General features: G+C 37.4%; 1 protein-coding gene across 1 annotated transcript; it reads left to right on the plus strand.

Moving 5' to 3' along the window:
* Window positions 1–8,627: 8,627 nt before the first annotated feature.
* On the plus strand, window positions 8,628–17,237 carry LOC122307896 (glycerophosphocholine acyltransferase 1). The gene is made up of 8 exons (XM_043121020.1): window positions 8,628–9,021; window positions 9,112–9,231; window positions 9,385–9,442; window positions 9,541–9,641; window positions 10,432–10,527; window positions 10,614–10,707; window positions 16,238–16,475; window positions 16,643–17,237. Exons 1-8 carry the CDS (start codon window positions 8,944–8,946, stop codon window positions 16,959–16,961), a joined length of 1,104 nt encoding a protein of 367 aa, XP_042976954.1. The 5' UTR covers window positions 8,628–8,943; the 3' UTR covers window positions 16,962–17,237.
* Window positions 17,238–17,511: the final 274 nt, after the last annotated feature.

Below are 17,511 nucleotides of genomic sequence, written 5' to 3' on the forward strand. Positions count from 1 at the left end.
TCAATGGTACTGGCTTTTTAATTGATCATATTTATTTGTTAGACTTGCAAGCCTCTTATTTAAAGATAAATGAAACCTTGCATGTATATATTTTTGGTATGAAGAGGAGGTTGATTAATGAGAATCTCTCTGTGTTGTGTGGCATAAGCATTTTAGACATATCTTGAGAGAGAGAATTGAAAAGCTTATGTCAATTGGAATTATTGGTCTTCTTGATTTTTCGGGTTTTAAAATCTATGTTGAATGTATAGAAGATAGGCAAACAAACAAACATAAGGAAAATGAGTGTCAATAGGAGTTTAGGCGTCTTAGAAGTGATACATATTGAAATTTGTAGTCTATTCCCTATGGGATCTTAGATTGGTAATGATATTTCATCACTTTTATGGGTATTTATATTTGATACATGAAAACTCATAAGCACCAAATGTTTTTAAGGCATATAAAGCTGAAGTTGAAAATCACCTTAATAAGAAAATTAAAGTTGTTAGATTTGACTATAGTGGTGAATACGTGGTAGATATGACGGATTAAGCAAACAATGTTCTACGCCATTATTCCTCATCATATCAAGTCGGTGACTCCAAGCCAAAATGGTGTGGTTGAAAGACGAAATTGAACCCTAAAGGATATGGCTAAGATCATGATAATTATTCTTCTTTACCAGATTCATTGTGGAGGAGAGACTATAAAGATCAAAATTTATATCCTTAATCGAATACCTAGTAAATTAGTAGATAAAACCCATAGGAGTTATGAATTGGAAAAATGCCTAGTATTAGGCATTTTCATGTTTGGGGTTACTTAGTTGAGACTAGGCCCTATAGGCCTAATGAAAGGAAACTAAATTTAAGAACAATTAGCTGCTACTTTATTTGGCTACTATGAGAAATCAATGGGTTTCAAGTTTTATAATTACTCTTCAGGTGATACCATAATTGAGATGGATAATGTTAAACTCATTGAGGATATTCAGGATAGTGAGAGTATACAACCTAGAGATATTGTATTCGAATAAGAACAAATTGCCTAAGAGTATTAAATCAATTGGTTGTAAATTAGTTTTTAAAACAAAGCGAGACTCTAAAAGCAATGTTGAGAGGTATAAAGTACGTATAGTTGCAAAAGGTTTTACTCAAAAGTTTCAATCGATAGATCAAAATTAGGCTAAATCTAATAATGATTTGATTGTTTTTTACTTGTAAAGATTAATAAAGAAAAGACGGTGTAAATAAGGACATGCATAGAAAAAGTTGAGACCATTGCAATAGATCATATCATGAAAATTGATAGTTGTATATATTGGGATGGTGACTTGATTTTTTGTTGAAAATGACATTCTAGAGACTTAGCTCGACTGTGGCTCGAGCAAACTTTGACTCGACCTTGGCTTGAGCGAACTTCAGACAAATTATTCGCTCAATAGTCTAGTAAACTTTAGACAGTTTATTTGCTCGACATCCACTCGACACTTTGCTCGAGCAGATGTTTAGAAAACCTAGTTCTCACGTTGTTTTACATATAAACATATTTTTTGTGAAAGTGAGTGTGGCTGAAAAAGAGAGAGAACTTCTGTTTTGATATTTGAGTGCTCATTGGGTGTACTATGGCTTTGGAATTGAGGACTTATTTGTTACCTCTCTTGTACTCAATCTTTGTTAGTAATTTCCTTTGAAGATCAACTCCGCCAGTAGACGTAGGCTATAATTTGAAGCCAAACTACTTAAATCTTGGTATCTATGTGTGATTGTTGATTTTCGTTTCTTTTTTTAGCTTTGATATGCTTCCACTATTACTTTCTCTACATCTAGTTAGTCTCTAGATCTCCACTCAATCCCTATAAACTGGTATCAGAGCACTAGACTTTGGTGCTCATCTTGATATTTGAGTGCTCATTGAGAGATGGCTTCGATGAAGTTTGATATAAAGAAGTTCAATGGTCAAAATGGTTTCAACTTATGGTGCATCAAGATGAGGGCCTTTGTTACGACAACAAGGGTTGGCGAAAGTCTTAGAAGAGAGAGTGTTGGATGAGCCTTCTACATCAACAAAGGAAGAGGAAGAGAAATTGCATAGTGCGATTTTGTTATCTTTCTAATGGAGTTTTTTGTGAAATGTACGATGAAGAGACCGCCTCGGGTCTTTGAAGGAAATTGGAGAGTCTCTAATTGAGGAAGTCACTCACCAACTGTTTGTATTTGAAGCAACGGTTGTACACTCACCGAATGAAGGAATGTGCTCGTCCAATTATCTAGATGAATTTAACAACATTATTATGGATATAAGGAATATTGATATTAAACTTGACAAGGAAGTTCAAGCTTTAATTTTATTGTGTTCATTGCCTATGTCGTTTGATAACTTTGTGAACTCAATGTTGTACGGTAGAGATACCATCTCCGTAGAAGATGTAAAATCTGCTTTGAATTCTAAGGAGTTGAAAACAAATTTGAGTGTACAAGATACGAATAATAAAGTTGATAGCTTGTTTGTGAAATATTCCTCTAATGGTAGAGTTGGTAGAAGTGGTTTGGATCAGAGTGGTGGTAATTCCAATAACAACTATAAATCTAATAAGAAAAATGTTAAACATCACTATTGTCACAAATTTAGTCATTACATAAATGAGTGTCTGGGATTGAAGACCAAAGAGGACGGTACAAATTCCTCTAATGTTGTTAGTGTCATTGAGAATACTAACAAATCTAATGTTGTCTTAGCAGTCAATGATTCTAACAGTCATTTTGATAACAAGTAGGGTTATAGATTCAGCTTGTATGTTCTATATGTGTCCCAGGTGCGATTGGTTCACTACCTAGGAATCAATCAACGATGATTTTAGTTGGAAATGATATAGCTTGTGAGATTGTTGAGACTAGTTAAATCAAGATTCAGATATATGATGAAATTGTTAAAACTTTGTCTAATGTTTTGCATATTCCATCTTTAAATAAAAATCTTATATCTTTGAGCATTCTTGACTCTTTTGGTTATCGGTATTTAGCTAAAGGTGGAGTCATTCAAGTTTACAAGGACTTTTCAGTGGTAATGATAGGGAAGAATACATATGGTCTTTATTTTCTTCTTGGTGAGACAGTGATTAGTAAAACTATATCTTTAGATGTTCCAGATTCAGGTGTTAATGGTTTATGTCATATGTGATTAGGCTATATGGGTGAATGAGCATGGTCATTTGTGGGTAGGTAGAATACAAGGAATTTTGGTTTTTGTGTTGACATTGTATTCTTGTGAAGCAGTGCAGAATCAGGTTTGCTACAGTTTATTTGTTTTGATCTTTTGGGTACATTTTATACAAGGTGGTGTCCTGTTTGTACTCATGTTGTTTGATGACCAATTTGAGAAAAGGTTAGACTTGTTTTCTGAAGCAGTGAGTAATGTGTTTTATGCATTCAAGCACTTGAGAATGCTAGTGATCTATAGACATGAAGGTAGTGTTTTTCAAATCATACAGTCAGATCCAGTCTATAAAAATGGGATAACTAAATGGATGAATAAGACTCTTTAGGAGAGCCCATAATATGCTTTTGTGTTTAGCTAGCTTGTCTACAGATTTGGGTGAAGCAGTTAACACAGCTTGCTATTGAGTGAACCATTCTACTTTCACAACATATTCTATCTTCCACAGTAAAAGAGAGTAGGGTTATAGCAAGAAGGTGGAGTTGCTAAGAGAACTTCACAATAGAGTGCAGGTAGTACTCTAAATCATGCTATTGGAAAGAAGCATGATTTTGATTTTGACATTGGCATATAGTGAGAGCAAGTCTATAGGTTTGTCATGTAGATAGAAGAGGCAGTTTGGCTACCTTAGGGATATACTTACACAGACTTTGTAGTGTTCTTACTTTGGTAGAGAATATTTGTTGTTAACCTTCGTGTGTATTCAAAAGCTGTTGTTCAAGTAATCAGTATGTATCGTAGTGCATTTGTCTTTGTGTGAAGAGATTGAGATTCTTCGTTAGGACCAAGCCTCTGATTTGGTCAAATTGCATATGAAATTGAAGACTTTTGGGTGGAAATCAAGTTCCTCAAGGATAAACATTGTATTCTATTTGGGATTCATGGAGGACCCTTCTTGGTGCATAATTCACTTGTGTTGTTTAGGCTTGACAGAATTCAAGCCAAGGTGGAGATTTGTTGGAATGGTGGCTTGATGTCCTACTGAAAATGCAATTCTAGAGACTTGCCTTGACTATGGCTCAACCTTGGCTGGAGCGAACTTTAGACAGATTGTTCGCTCGACACCTGCTCGACAATTCCCTTGAGCGAATGTTAAGAAAATATAGTTCTCACGCCGTTTTACATATAAAATGTATTTTTTTCCAATGTGAATGCAGCCAGAAAAGATAGAGAACTCATTTTGTGATATTTAAGAGCTCATTAGGTGTATTGAGACTTTAGAATTGAAGAGTAATTTGTGATACCTCTCTTGTACTCCATCTTTGTTAGTAAATTCTTTTGAATATCAACTCTATCAGTGAACGTAGTGTCAGAATCCCTAAGAAAGTGGCCCCGGGCCATGCCTCGACACGACCACTGTTATGTCGTGTTAGCACCACGGCCAGATTTAATTAATTAATTTATTATTTTATTTTAAGTGTTTTATTACTTATGGGACCTATTTAGGGTTTCCACATTGTAAGCTTATAAATTGGACCCTTAGCTTTTATTTTATGATCTTTTTGACATTTTTTCTTGGTGGAATGGTTTGGTTTGTTCTTGTGAATACTTTCTGTACTTGTGCACTTGGACTTTTTTGGGTACAATTCGTGAATCCCAAGGAGAGTATTAAGATCTTGGAGGGGCACACCACAAGACTCACTAACATCCTTGATGAGGTCACCACTGTGGCCAAGTTAAGGATGGTTTTGAATACCACTACCCGAGATGGTGAAGAAAATAAAAGGATCATGGAAGCCATGAGAAGAGAGACACATGCGAGTATTGAGAAGCTCGAAAGGATGATGGCAAATGGGCATACTCGTGAGCAAGTGCCTATGATCAATGGGCAAAGGCATGAAGCCGTCGTGAAAGGGGTCAAGACAAGTATTACAAGTTCTATGCATGAACCACCAGGGCACGAATTTAGAAGGGGTGGAAGAATTGAAAATAATCTAGTGGTTGTTGAGAGATGGATCCGTAATGAGGATACACACACTACAACTCCTAGTATAAGAGAGGAGTATCAAGGTGCATGGTTTGAATGGCCACAAGGACAAGAAGACTATGAGGCCAAGTATGGGCATGAGCATGAGAGGCTTTATGGCCGTGGAGATCACTATGAGAGAAGAAAAGGTCATTATGGCTGAAGATATGAAGATGACCATTATGAAGATAGAAGGGGAAATAGGGCTTATGACCGGGGACCAAAGAGACCAAAGGTGGACTTTCCTAAATTCAATAGGGGGGATCCATACGAGTGACTTGATAAGGTGGATCACTACTTCCATGCATATAAAATTCTTATACACGAGAGGGTGTCAACGGCTTATTTTTTTTTTTTAGGGAAAAACAAGTAAGTGGTGGAGATGGATTAGAGACCAATATGAAAATGATGAAAGGCATTGGATGCACAACCTTTGAGAGGGAATTCTTGTTACAATTTGGCTGGTCGCCTATCATCAATAATTTGGACAACTTGCCATGTTGAAGTAAGAAGGGAAAGTGCACCATTACATTGAGGAGTTTCGGCAACTCCAAACTTTAGTGAGAGGTTGGTCGGAAGAGTCATTGATTGGCACTTTTGTGGACTGGTTGAAGCCATGGTTGGCTAAGGAGATCAAATTGAAGCAACCTAAAAGGCTTCAAGAAGTGATAAGGATGGAGGAAATTTTAGAGGAAAGCACACATACGGAGAAATGCCAATATAAGGATATAGAGAGCAAGCTTACTACACTCTTACAAACCAATGATCCTTGGAAAGGTAAGGAGGAAATATGGAGTACTTCTAAGTCTAAGCCGCTTGAAGTGAAGAAGCTCACAAGAGAATAAGTCCAAGAAAGAATGAAGAAGGGCCTTTGTTTCAAGTGTGATGAAAAATAGGACATAGGACACAAATGTAGATCGGGACAAGTGTACATGTTGATTGATGACAGAAATAATGAAGATGATGATGATTGCTTTGTTGAACCATCTAGCCAAGAGTCCCATTAAGAAGGGGCCAAAGCTAATGAAAAAAAAGAGGCAACTCCCTTAATACCATGATCGGGATTCAAAAGTATACTGTCATGAGGGTGATGGCATGGATAGGGACAGTTAAGGTCACATTCGTGGTGGATAGTGGCTCCACATATAACTTTACTAACTCCAAAATTGTCACCAAGGTTGGGTTGAAATCTATGGCTATAGAGCCATTTGAGATGAAAATAGCAAATGGAGACAGGATAAAATGTGAAGGGCTAATAAAGGAAGTGAAGATGAACGTACAAGGGGTGAGAATAGTGGCATACTTACATGTGCTTCCTTTAGTAGAGCTTGAAGTGGTCTTGGGTAATCCATGGCTCAAAAGCCTTGGAAGGGTAGTGCTTGACTACAACAAAATAACCATAGAGTTTAAGCTCGAGTCCAAGAAGAACATTTGGGCAACTTTAGCATCCAAGGAAGTCGAGTCGAGAGATGTCTCAATGTTAGTGAAGTGGGGCAAAGGTGGAGCACATTATTTTGCCATGGAGATGGCTAAGGAAGATTATGAGGAGAGGGCATGGAGAGTTTCGAATTTGATCCTTGAGGGCAAGGTTGTTCTTGAAGGGATGAGGATGTTAGAACCCCTAGGAAAGTGGCCTCAGGCCATGCCTCGACACGACCACTGTGATGACGTGTTAGCACCACGACTAGATTTAATTAATTAATTTATTATTTCATTTTATTTATGGGACCTATTTAGAGTTTCCACCTTGTAAGACTATAAATAGGACCCTTAGCTTTTATTTTAGGACCTTTTTGGCATTTTTTCCCGATGGAATGGTTTGGTTTGTTCTCATGAATATTTTCAGTACTTGTGCACTTGAGCTCTTTTGGGTGCAATTCTTGAATCTCAATGAGAGAATTAACACCTTGCAATTCATGAATATGTGTTGTCCATTTATCTATCTTTGTTTTATTACCTTGCAATTCGTGAATATGTGTTGATTCTTTTTATCAATCTCTTATTTATTTTCCATTCACTCTTCATATAATTTATTTATCAATTTTTTGCATATTTCCATTCTCTAGTCAAAAATCCAAAAATACTTTTATATTCTTATATTTTCTAGTTTGTTCATATATTTTCTTGCATTTTTTCACATATCAAATATATCTTAAGCCTCCATCTTTCCAAGGCCAAATTCTCATCTTCTAATCATAAATTACGCCCAACACATTTTCACATCTATAGATCTATAATTCTCACATGCCATAGCCTAGATCTATAATTTCATATCCATTCCATATACTTTTCATACACTACCTACCAAACACTCCATAAGCCTCCATAGATCCATATTCCATCATAAATCTATTTCATAAAACCATAAAACCCTATATCTATCCTAAATCTATTGCCTCTAACAATCCTTATCAAAAACCCTAATTCCCATAAGGATTTCCTATATCTTAGGAAACCTTAACCCTAGTCTATAATTCATAAATCTTAGAATCTTTCCTAAACCCACTTAAACCCTAAAGGTCCTATCTCTTCTTACCTTAGCCAAATTTTCTCAAACCCTAAAACACTTCCTCTACTTTTGGATCTCATCTTACATATCACTAGTCCTAAAATCATTTCCACCTTTGACCTAGCCAAAACCCTGACTATTCAAAACACTTCATCCAAAATTAGCAGCACTATTCATCCCTCATTCAAACCCTAGCCTCACTTCACCATATCAACCCTATTCATCATCTAAGTGTCGCCAACATCAAGGGCAACCATCAAGCCGTTTCACATTGCATCAAACACACAAAATTAACACTTAGATTACCTTACTACATCTTCATCATTATTACTTCCATCACTCAAACACTAAACCTTCATTAACCTAAGGACCCTCCATTGCCACGCAAGTTTAATGCCAAGCAAGTTGGCTAGGCATAATTGGTCATAACCACAACAAAGCGAGTTCGTGGACCTTAATGTTTAGGACTAGACTTCCACTGATCTCCACTCGATTCCTATACGATAAGATATTTAAATAATATTTGAGATAGATTGAAAATAACAACTAGGTCGTATCTTGAAATTGCTTAATAATTATATAAAAAGAATTAAAATAAAAAAATAATGAAGTAGTTTACTCAATGAAAATATAGAAGAAACAATGAAGAAAATGAAAATAAAATGTTTTTATTTATTTTATTGATGTGATTTACTAAATAAATTATTTTATATTAAAAAAAGGAAAATGCTAGATCCCTGCTGGGAGCTACCGCTCCCATTTTTTTTTCTTTTTTTTAGTGATTAAGTAAAAATTATTTAATATTATTGTAAATTTTTTATATTTTTTTAAATATTTAAAAATATTAAAAAAATAATACAAAAAAAAAAAAAAAAGAAACACAAAAATAAAAAAAAAATTTTGCCCTAGCGGGAGCGCCAGCGGTGGCGGTATCACTATCCTTTAAAAAATATGCAGCGAATCACTTTACAGAAAATGCACCAAAGTTAATGGCAGGTTGAGGCGTAGGGTTCTTTCTGCCTTCGACTGTATGCAGAAAAGGTCTTTGGTTCTTGTCGCTGTGGAACTTTCCCTCGTCACCGGCGTTAACGATAAAAATGGAAATATCGTTTCCCCTTGATCACGATTAGAATTTTAGAAGTGTATATATGTTTGTCCAAATTTTAAGAGTTTTATATCAGAGGAAGAACAGATTTCTGTCTCCACATATACGTTAAGCACCACGCTCTCTCTCTCTCTCTGTCTGTGATACGGTTTTGGCATAGCAACAATGTCGAGCAGCGAAGAGGAGGACATAAATGGGGATTCGTTTCAGAAGGTGAAGCAGAGGTTCAAGGATCGGTCTAAGGTAATCGTTATTCTCTGAAATCTATTGGTTTTGAGGCGTGATTTGTGTTTCTTATTGGTTTTTACGGTCTGGGAACGTTTGCTTCTGTAGGCAGTGGCTCAAACCAAGGAGATGTTGTCGAAACAAGCGGTTCAGACGAAGGAGATCCTGTCCAAACAGGCCATTAAGATCGCCAAACAAGCCGAGGAGCACGAGAAGTTCATTAACAAGGTGGTCTTTTCCTTTTTAAGCTGAATAGATTGATGGGGTTGATTCAATGACACTAGCTTTATTCCATGAATGGTTTACATGCTATTGTTTATCCGTTGGGTAAGTTAATATTTGGATTTGATATCAGCGTGATCTGGGTTTCTTGATGTCCAGGTAACTCATCTTGTCGGGGTTCTCGGGTTTGGTGGGTTTTGCTTTCTCTTGGGAGCGAGTGAGTAGAATTGTTTGATTGATGTATTGCATTAGCACAAGTGCTCTTGAGAATCTCTTTTTAATTATTGGCTTATTCGTTAATTTTTCCTTCATCAGGACCCCAGGATATTCGCTATGTGTATTGCTTGTTCTATGTCATCTTTGTTCCTCTCCGGTGGATATATTATCGGTTCAAGAAATGGCATTACTATCTTTTGGTAAGGTTTACATTAGCTTTAGAAGTTGAAATATTTCGTGAGTGCCAATGTTCACTTTTTAATTTGATTTCTAAGGCGTAATTAATTCCTTGGCCATGGGTTTTGAGCTCAATGGTATATTTCTGTATGTTGTTACAAAAAATAGACAGGCGGGTCAATTCTTTAAAAGTTTTGTGCAATTTTAGTTGCTGGAACAGCCGTTTTCGGCACCAAGACCCTTTAGAGAGAAGGGCGAGCTAGTTCTGGAGAGAGAAGACTAAAGAACCTATCCAGGACTAGTCATTTGAAGTGTTCTATTTGGGCAAGAAAATATTTGGGTTGAGTTACTGGGGGAAGACTTCTTGGTGTCAAATTTAACAGAAAATGTGGAGAATAAGCGTTTTTTTTTTTGGTTTCTTTTGGTTTTCCATAATATGTAATGTTTCTTAACTTAATAGCGGTAGTGTTCCCTGTACAATATGACTTTTTTAAAACAAGTAATCAGCAAACAATATGATAAAAGGAGCATAGGAGGAACTGTATTTTTAAGGGAAGTGTGACTATGATTTTGGTATAGCAAAATTTTCAATTCTCTATATATTATATGCATCTCTTTATGCATTCTATTGAAAGCAGCTTGAGGAAGCTTTGTATATTTGTTGGACACTTCCTAATTTCAGCTTTGCCCCCTTCAATCCAAAGACAGTCATATATCATTTTTAAGATATCAAACAGTTAGATTGTTGTACTTCGTTATAGGAATGATCTAAGATGAAAATGAGGAAGTGACATAGGTGTTCTTGTGTCTCAGGATTTTTGCTACTATGCCAATACAATCTTCTTGGTCCACCTTCTCTTTTATCCGAAGAATGAGAAGCTTTTTATGGTTTGTTTCTCATTTGCTGAGGTGAGCAAGCAGTCTTAGGGTACTCTGCACCTTACTGGAAAATGATTTACTTGTCCACTTTCTAGCTCATTTTGATGGTACTGCAGGGACCATTAGCATGGGCATTGATTGTTTGGCGCTGTAGCTTGGTTTTCAGTTCTCTCGACAAGATTGTTAGTGTCCTCATACATCTTTTACCTGGTGAGTCATACCTTCTTTGTTTAGGTAGCCTTTTTTATAAAGTACATAGACAAAATGTTCTAATGACTTATTGGGGGAAGAAGTTAAAAAACCAAGATTTAGAAGATGAATCATTGAACACTTCCACATACCATAGTGAAGCTATGAACAAAATTATTGTATTCAAGTGAAATTAACTTTGAGTTCCTAATTAGAAATTCAATTCTTTACTACTAGGCTTGAAGATTATCTAATCCTATCTCAAGTGCTGAATCTGGAAATGGCCTAACATGGGGTGGCCCTATGATCCACCCACCAGCATTGGGGTGGCTCGGCCATCCCCATAGGTTGGAGGCCCACAATATTATTATGGGTTTCCATGGTCAAAGACCCAAGCCATGGGTCTCAACGGCGAGAGACCATGGCCAGAATATTTGACCTAGCTCTGCCATTGCTTATCTTGTATTTCTTAACTAGAACCTCCTAAGATTCTAATATCCTTTTTAATATTTTTTATTGGTCGGTAAAACCTTTTTTATTGATGAAAATCGTAGGCAAAAGCCCAAGTATACGGGACATATACAAGAGCAATGCCTAAGCGTGCTAGTTTAGTGATACAAGGAATTCATGGAAGGTCATGCCATGAAAATTAATTACAATTGATCAATGGAGTAAAGTGTTGAAAAATAAATTTCTAAGCTCATCCATTGACTGCTCTTGGTCTTCAAAACTTCTTTCATTCCTCTCCCTCCAAATGCACCACCATATGCATATTGGGACCATCTTCCATATTGATGCAATAAATGAAAGTTGCCCCTAATGCTTCTCCAAGAAACTAGGAGGTTGCTTACCCTTCTCGGCATCACCCAAACTAGTCCCAACTGAGCAAAGACTTTATTCCACAAAGTCATGACAATCTTGCAATGAAGTAGTAGATGGTCAACAAACTCTCTGCTCTTCTTGCACATACACCACCAATCCATGACTATGATTTGACGTTTCCTCAAGTTGTCTAGAGTGAGAATCTTTCCCAAAGAAGCCATCCATACAAAAGTGCTACCTTTAGAGGTGCCTTTGTCTTCCAAATCCTCATCCATAGGAATGAATTTGTGTTATGTGTGGTCATGGTTTGGTAGAAAGAGTGAATTGTAAACGTCCCTTTCTTAGAGGAGCACCAAAAGATCTTGTCTTCAACTCTCCCCAACAAACAGGTGGAGTACACAAGGTCAAAGAACTTTGAAAAAGCATCAATCTTCCAATCCTGTGCTTCTTTGAGGAATGTAACATTCCATTGGGGAATGCCAAATTTTCCCAATCTTCTTTCATTCTTGCTAAGCCATAAACTTATGGATAAACTTCCTTGAGCGCCCGATTGCTGCACTGTACATCATGCCAAAATGTGGCCTTCAATCCATTACCCATAGTAAAGCGAATATTTCTTGCATATGTATCCCAACCTCTTCTTATATGCTTCCGTAGCCGCACTCCATAAGGCCCACTCACCTCATTAGAACACCGTCCTCCCCATGGTTCCCCATGCTTCAATTCGATGACGATTCTCCACAAGGCCCCCCAAACAAGGCTTTGTTGAAAGATTTCAAGTACTGAATACCCAAGCCTCCTTTAATGGGAAAGAAAATTGTGGCCCATTTCACCAAGTGGAATTTAAATTTGTCATTTATCCTCCCCATAAGAAATCATGTTGGAGTTTCTCCGTGCGATGAGCCACCTTGTCAGGGAGAGGAAATAAGTTGGCAAGTTGGAAAGAGTACTTTTGATTAGGGTCATCCTACCACCTTTGGATAAATACATTATCTTCCAACTAGCTAATTTTTTCTCCATTTTTTCTAGGACATCATCCCAAATGATTTCGATTTAAATGTAACACCCTATAGGAGACCAAGATATTTCATGGGCAATTAAGATATCTTACATCCCAAAATGGACTCCATAATCTCCACGTTAGGAACATCCCCCCACTGACATTACTAATTTGGCCAATTTCACCGTCAACTCTGATGCAGCTTCAAAGCATAATAGGAGAGCCCTCAAGGCTCGAATTTGATCATGGCTGGCCCACAAAAGATTAAGGTATCATCGGCGAATAATAAATGAGATATGTTGAGTGAGCCAGTACTTGTCTCCCCCACTAAGAACCCAGATATTGACCCACATTCCATAACACCTGAATCATCTTACTAAAAACTTCTATTAGAAAAATAAAGAGTAGCAGAGATAGAGGGTCACCTTGTCTCAATCCTCATGAACTTTTAAAGAAGCCTTTTGGCTTGCCATTTACCATTATAGAGAAACAAACTGTAGAGATACAATGATGGATCCATGTATGCCATTTTGTACCAAAGCCACATCTCTCGAGCATGTAAAGTAAAAATCTTCAATTGACATGATCATAGGTTTTTTTCCATATCTAGCTTGCACAAAAGCCCTAGCTCTCTTGAGTTGAGTCTACTATCCAAACATTTATTGGTAATAAGTACTAAGTTGAGGATTTGCCTACCTTTGACAAAGGCTTTTTGGGGCTTTGATATTAACTTCTCCAACACCTTGCTCAACCTATTTGTCAGTACTTTGGAGAAAATTATGTACAAACCACTCACCAAGCTAATGGGACGGTAATCTTTTACCTCTAAAATGCTAGGCTTTTTTGGTATGAGCGCTATAAAAGTTGCATTTAGGCTTTTTTTCAAACCTTCCATTTTCATGAAATTTATGGAAGACCCCTTGATGTTTCTTTGAGCTCTTTCCAGCATGTTTGAAAAAAGCCATAAAGAAGCCATTCAGACCTGGAGCTTTGTCACCTGTCATGTGTTTTAATATTGCCTGACCTCTAACTCGTCAAATGGCCTTCTGAGTTGTTTCATTTCCTGTGAACCAAGAACATCAAAAGCAATCCCATCTAGTCTTGGTCGACAAGAAAATTGTTTCGAAAGCACACTCATAGTAATTGACAATGTGATCTGCAATCTCAGTTTGGTTGGAGGAAGCCCCCCCATCTATCATCAACATCTCTGTAACATTGTTTCTCCTATGTGAGTTAGTCACATGATGGAATAACTTGGTGCATTTATTTCCTTCCTTCAACCTAATGCTCGCGATTTTTGTCTCTTAAGATATTTGTTCCAAGAGAAAAACCCTTTCAATGTCTGCAGTCACTTGGGTTTTATGAACCCTCTCTGCTTCAGATAGTTCCCTCACCCCTTAAGTTCCTTCAAGAGAGTATTTTTTTGGCGTTCCACATCACCAAACACTTGCTCCGTTCCACACCTTCAAATCTTTCTTCATGGACTTAAATTTGCAAGCTAGGATATAGCTGGGGTTTCCATGAGATTGGTAAGAAGACCACCATTGTCAAACTCTGTCAAGAAATCCCCTTGACTTCAACGACATGTAATCTTGGGCCTCTATGAAGACCTCTGCAATCCAGGAGGATAGGAAAGTGATCCGAACACAAATTGGGGAGTCTCTTTTGAATAAGGTCCAGATAGTGTGCCTCTCGTTCTGGGGAAATTAAAAATATTTCAAGCATTGACCTAGAAGGTTGTTCTCGGTTGCTTGACGAAGTGAAGGATCCAATTGCAAGAGGAATATCCTGTAAATCTTGTTCAAAGATGAAGTTAGAGAAGTCTACCATTGGTGGGTTAAAGCTAGAACCACCCGATCTTCCACTCGAGAATCAAGTGACATTGAAGTCGCCACCAAGACACGAAGGTAGATCCCATAAATCCATGAGCCTCTCCCTTAAATCTATCAGCTCCTTCTTTATGCCAAGTATGGAAGTTTTCTCTACACAGCACCCCTTGAACAGAGAGCCACCATCACTTCTTACGTAGACACTTCTGGTTGATGGTGCATCAGACCTCCTCTCTGCCCTTCTCTCTAATAGTAACTTCTTTCTCCTTCGATATCCTGATACTGCCCTCCAATTCTTGGTTTGACAACCCTCTCTTCCCAATATCACCTCTGTTCTACCGGCATCAACTCTCATGGCTGGAGTAGAGCTTGCTACTGCCTCTGCATATGTCTTAGCACTAGTTCCACCATGTGTGGCTATCTTCAGAGGTCGCTGGATGAGAGCCTCAACACTCCCGTATTTCTTCCCTGCGGCTTTACCCAGACAACCACATATCTCACGAAGCTCCATAGCCATCTTTCTCCAACCTTGACCTTTGACTTCTTCGGGTATGATGATTAGGCTTCTCCTTCCACCATCTCTGTACTCTACTATGGTCAAGTATCTTCCATAACCATTAGAGGACTGTTGTGCACGATAAGCACTACTACTGAAACTTGAAGTTTTGATAGATTCCTTATTACCATCCGATCGAGAGCATTCTTCCAGAGTCTGCACAACCCATATCACTGTTGTAGAACTTAGTACTAACTCTTTAGTCACCTTCCTTCCCCTCTCTATGATACTTATTGCTTGAGTTCCTGCAAATGAAATCTTGAATAGCTTTTCTCTGAGGAATACCTTCGTGCACCCCATCCTTAACAATTAAACCTCCTAATATCTTCCAGAAAAAATGCTAATTGTGATCGCAATTACCGGCCATGAACATTGATAACAAGTAGCAAAGCTAATGAAAGCCTATGTATCCTTTTTAATATTGATAAATACAGATGTTACATTCATGTCTTTTTTAATAAGAATTCTATAAAATGTGAAGAGTAGATATTACATTCATGTCTTCTGGTTTGATGAAGCAAATTCAAGTTTTACACATGCAAGAGTTTCATTTTAGGTTAGGTTGTCTCAAGTTGTGACTGGCTTTAGCTAATGGTAAATTTGTATGGCTATCTTAAGAAGGATTGGTCATAGATAACCTGCTGTAGTTTATTGGTCTAAAACCCATATCAATGTTGAAAAGATTAATTGATTGCTGGAATTGCTCACGTTTGACTACTAGATCTAGGTTTTAAAATATCTTGCTTCGATCTCATATCTTTAGCAGGTGCTTTCGAAGTCTGAGTAAATATTATGGGTAGCTTTTTGGCTTGTAGTTTTATGCAATATACTTTTTGAGGGGGTGAAAAAGTGGTGTGACTGCTATTTTTTGAGCTGCAGGTCATTCCACTCTTCCATTTGCAGTACTCATTTAAAAATTTAGTCATTTTACTAGCTAGGCCTGTACACATAGGCAGTCAGAGAGATCTTCCATTACGATTCTTATTGGATGTAAAGGTTTTTGTGCATGGATCATCTTATGATGAGAGACATTAATAACCAAAACGACACCCAACCAACTCCAGCATCGGCCCAAAAACTGTTGGGGAAAATAATTAGACCTTTGCAGTTGCCATTTAAAAAAATGAGACTGAAGCTCGTATCCTATTAAGGAATTAATCTATGTAGTGACCATAGCAAATTCAAGTATTAAATTCCCGTGGACTGCAACTTGAAAGACAAGTAAAGCTGGTTTACTGGGCTTCTTCCAGAAGATAGGACAGCTTTATGATGTTACAAAACAACATCCTTTTAGCATATTATCAGCAAGTTCTCATACATCTAATCCAATATTTATCTTTTCAGGTCTAGTTTTTTTCACCATTCGATGGTGGGATCCAGCAACCTTTGCAGCCATGCACCCAGAAGGAACTGCTCGTAGAGCTTCTTGGCCATATGTGGAGGACAAATCCTATCTTTGGACATGGCTGTTTGTTGTTCCACTAGTTGCCTATACCCTATGGCAGGTTCTCTATTTTCTCATTGTCGATGTCTTGCGTCGACAAAGGCTGTTAAGAGATCCGGAAGTTATGACATCTTACAGGTATCCTTTTCTGCTTCGCCCTCTCAAAAGTATTTCTATGGTACATTTATCATTTGTTGTATGGTTAGAACTGTTCACACAGATTTATTTGCTATCTTCTTTTGTTAATTATATTTTTCTGCACTTCACGCCAAATTAATTTTCTTTTCTACTCTTTCGTTTGGTAGGGAACTCTCAAAAAAGGCACAGAAAGCAAACAATCTTTGGTGGCGCTTAAGTGGTTTGCTGGGGGATCAAAATCGCTTGTTCATGTACATTGTGTTCCAAGGGATATTTACTGTAGCAACCATGGCACTCACTGTTCCTATCTTCCTGTCATATGAATTGCATGTCATTTTCCAATTACTTAAGGTCTCTGCATCTGTATGGAATGGCGGAAGCTTTCTGCTAGAAGTAATGCCTAGGCAGGTGATTCTCAAGGAGATGAAGAAATCGGAGATGCAGCCAATACAACCTCAGCAAAATGAATCCTCAAATGCGATGTGAAGTAACACGAAGACAGAAATCTAAGCAAGCTATCCAGTCTGACGACCACTTAACTTTCTTAATAGTCACACTTATGTAGAAGTTTTTGTTCTTTCTTTCTTTTTTCCTTTCTTTTTTCTTTTTTATTTTTTTTTTATTTTTTTATTTCCTTTAATAGTTTGTGTTTTTCTTTGATAGATGGTTGGACCTGCCTTGGGTACATGTTATAATATCCATGCATACAACTTCACTGAAAGAAATCTGATAATTGCAAGGCTTGTGTGTTGTTAGTGTGCATCACCTTGTTGCTCATGTTGGATTGATACTAAATTCTACCATCGTGTTAGTTTGCAATCGCCTTCAAATTATAGCACTTACTTTCAGGATTTCAATGCAGTAAGTCGGAACTTTAAGGAAATCGCACAGGTTATGATCCAAAACTGATGGTTAATTCCTTAGTGATTTCACTCTTTGGGGGCAATTCACAGTCCCCACTCCCAGAGCAACAAATCAAGAGGCACATCTTTTGGCACAATGATTCTTAACTGTCAATTTGACGAATATTTCCCCC

This window comes from Carya illinoinensis, chromosome 4 (assembly GCF_018687715.1).
Source record: "Carya illinoinensis cultivar Pawnee chromosome 4, C.illinoinensisPawnee_v1, whole genome shotgun sequence".
Lineage (NCBI taxonomy): Eukaryota > Viridiplantae > Streptophyta > Magnoliopsida > Fagales > Juglandaceae > Carya > Carya illinoinensis.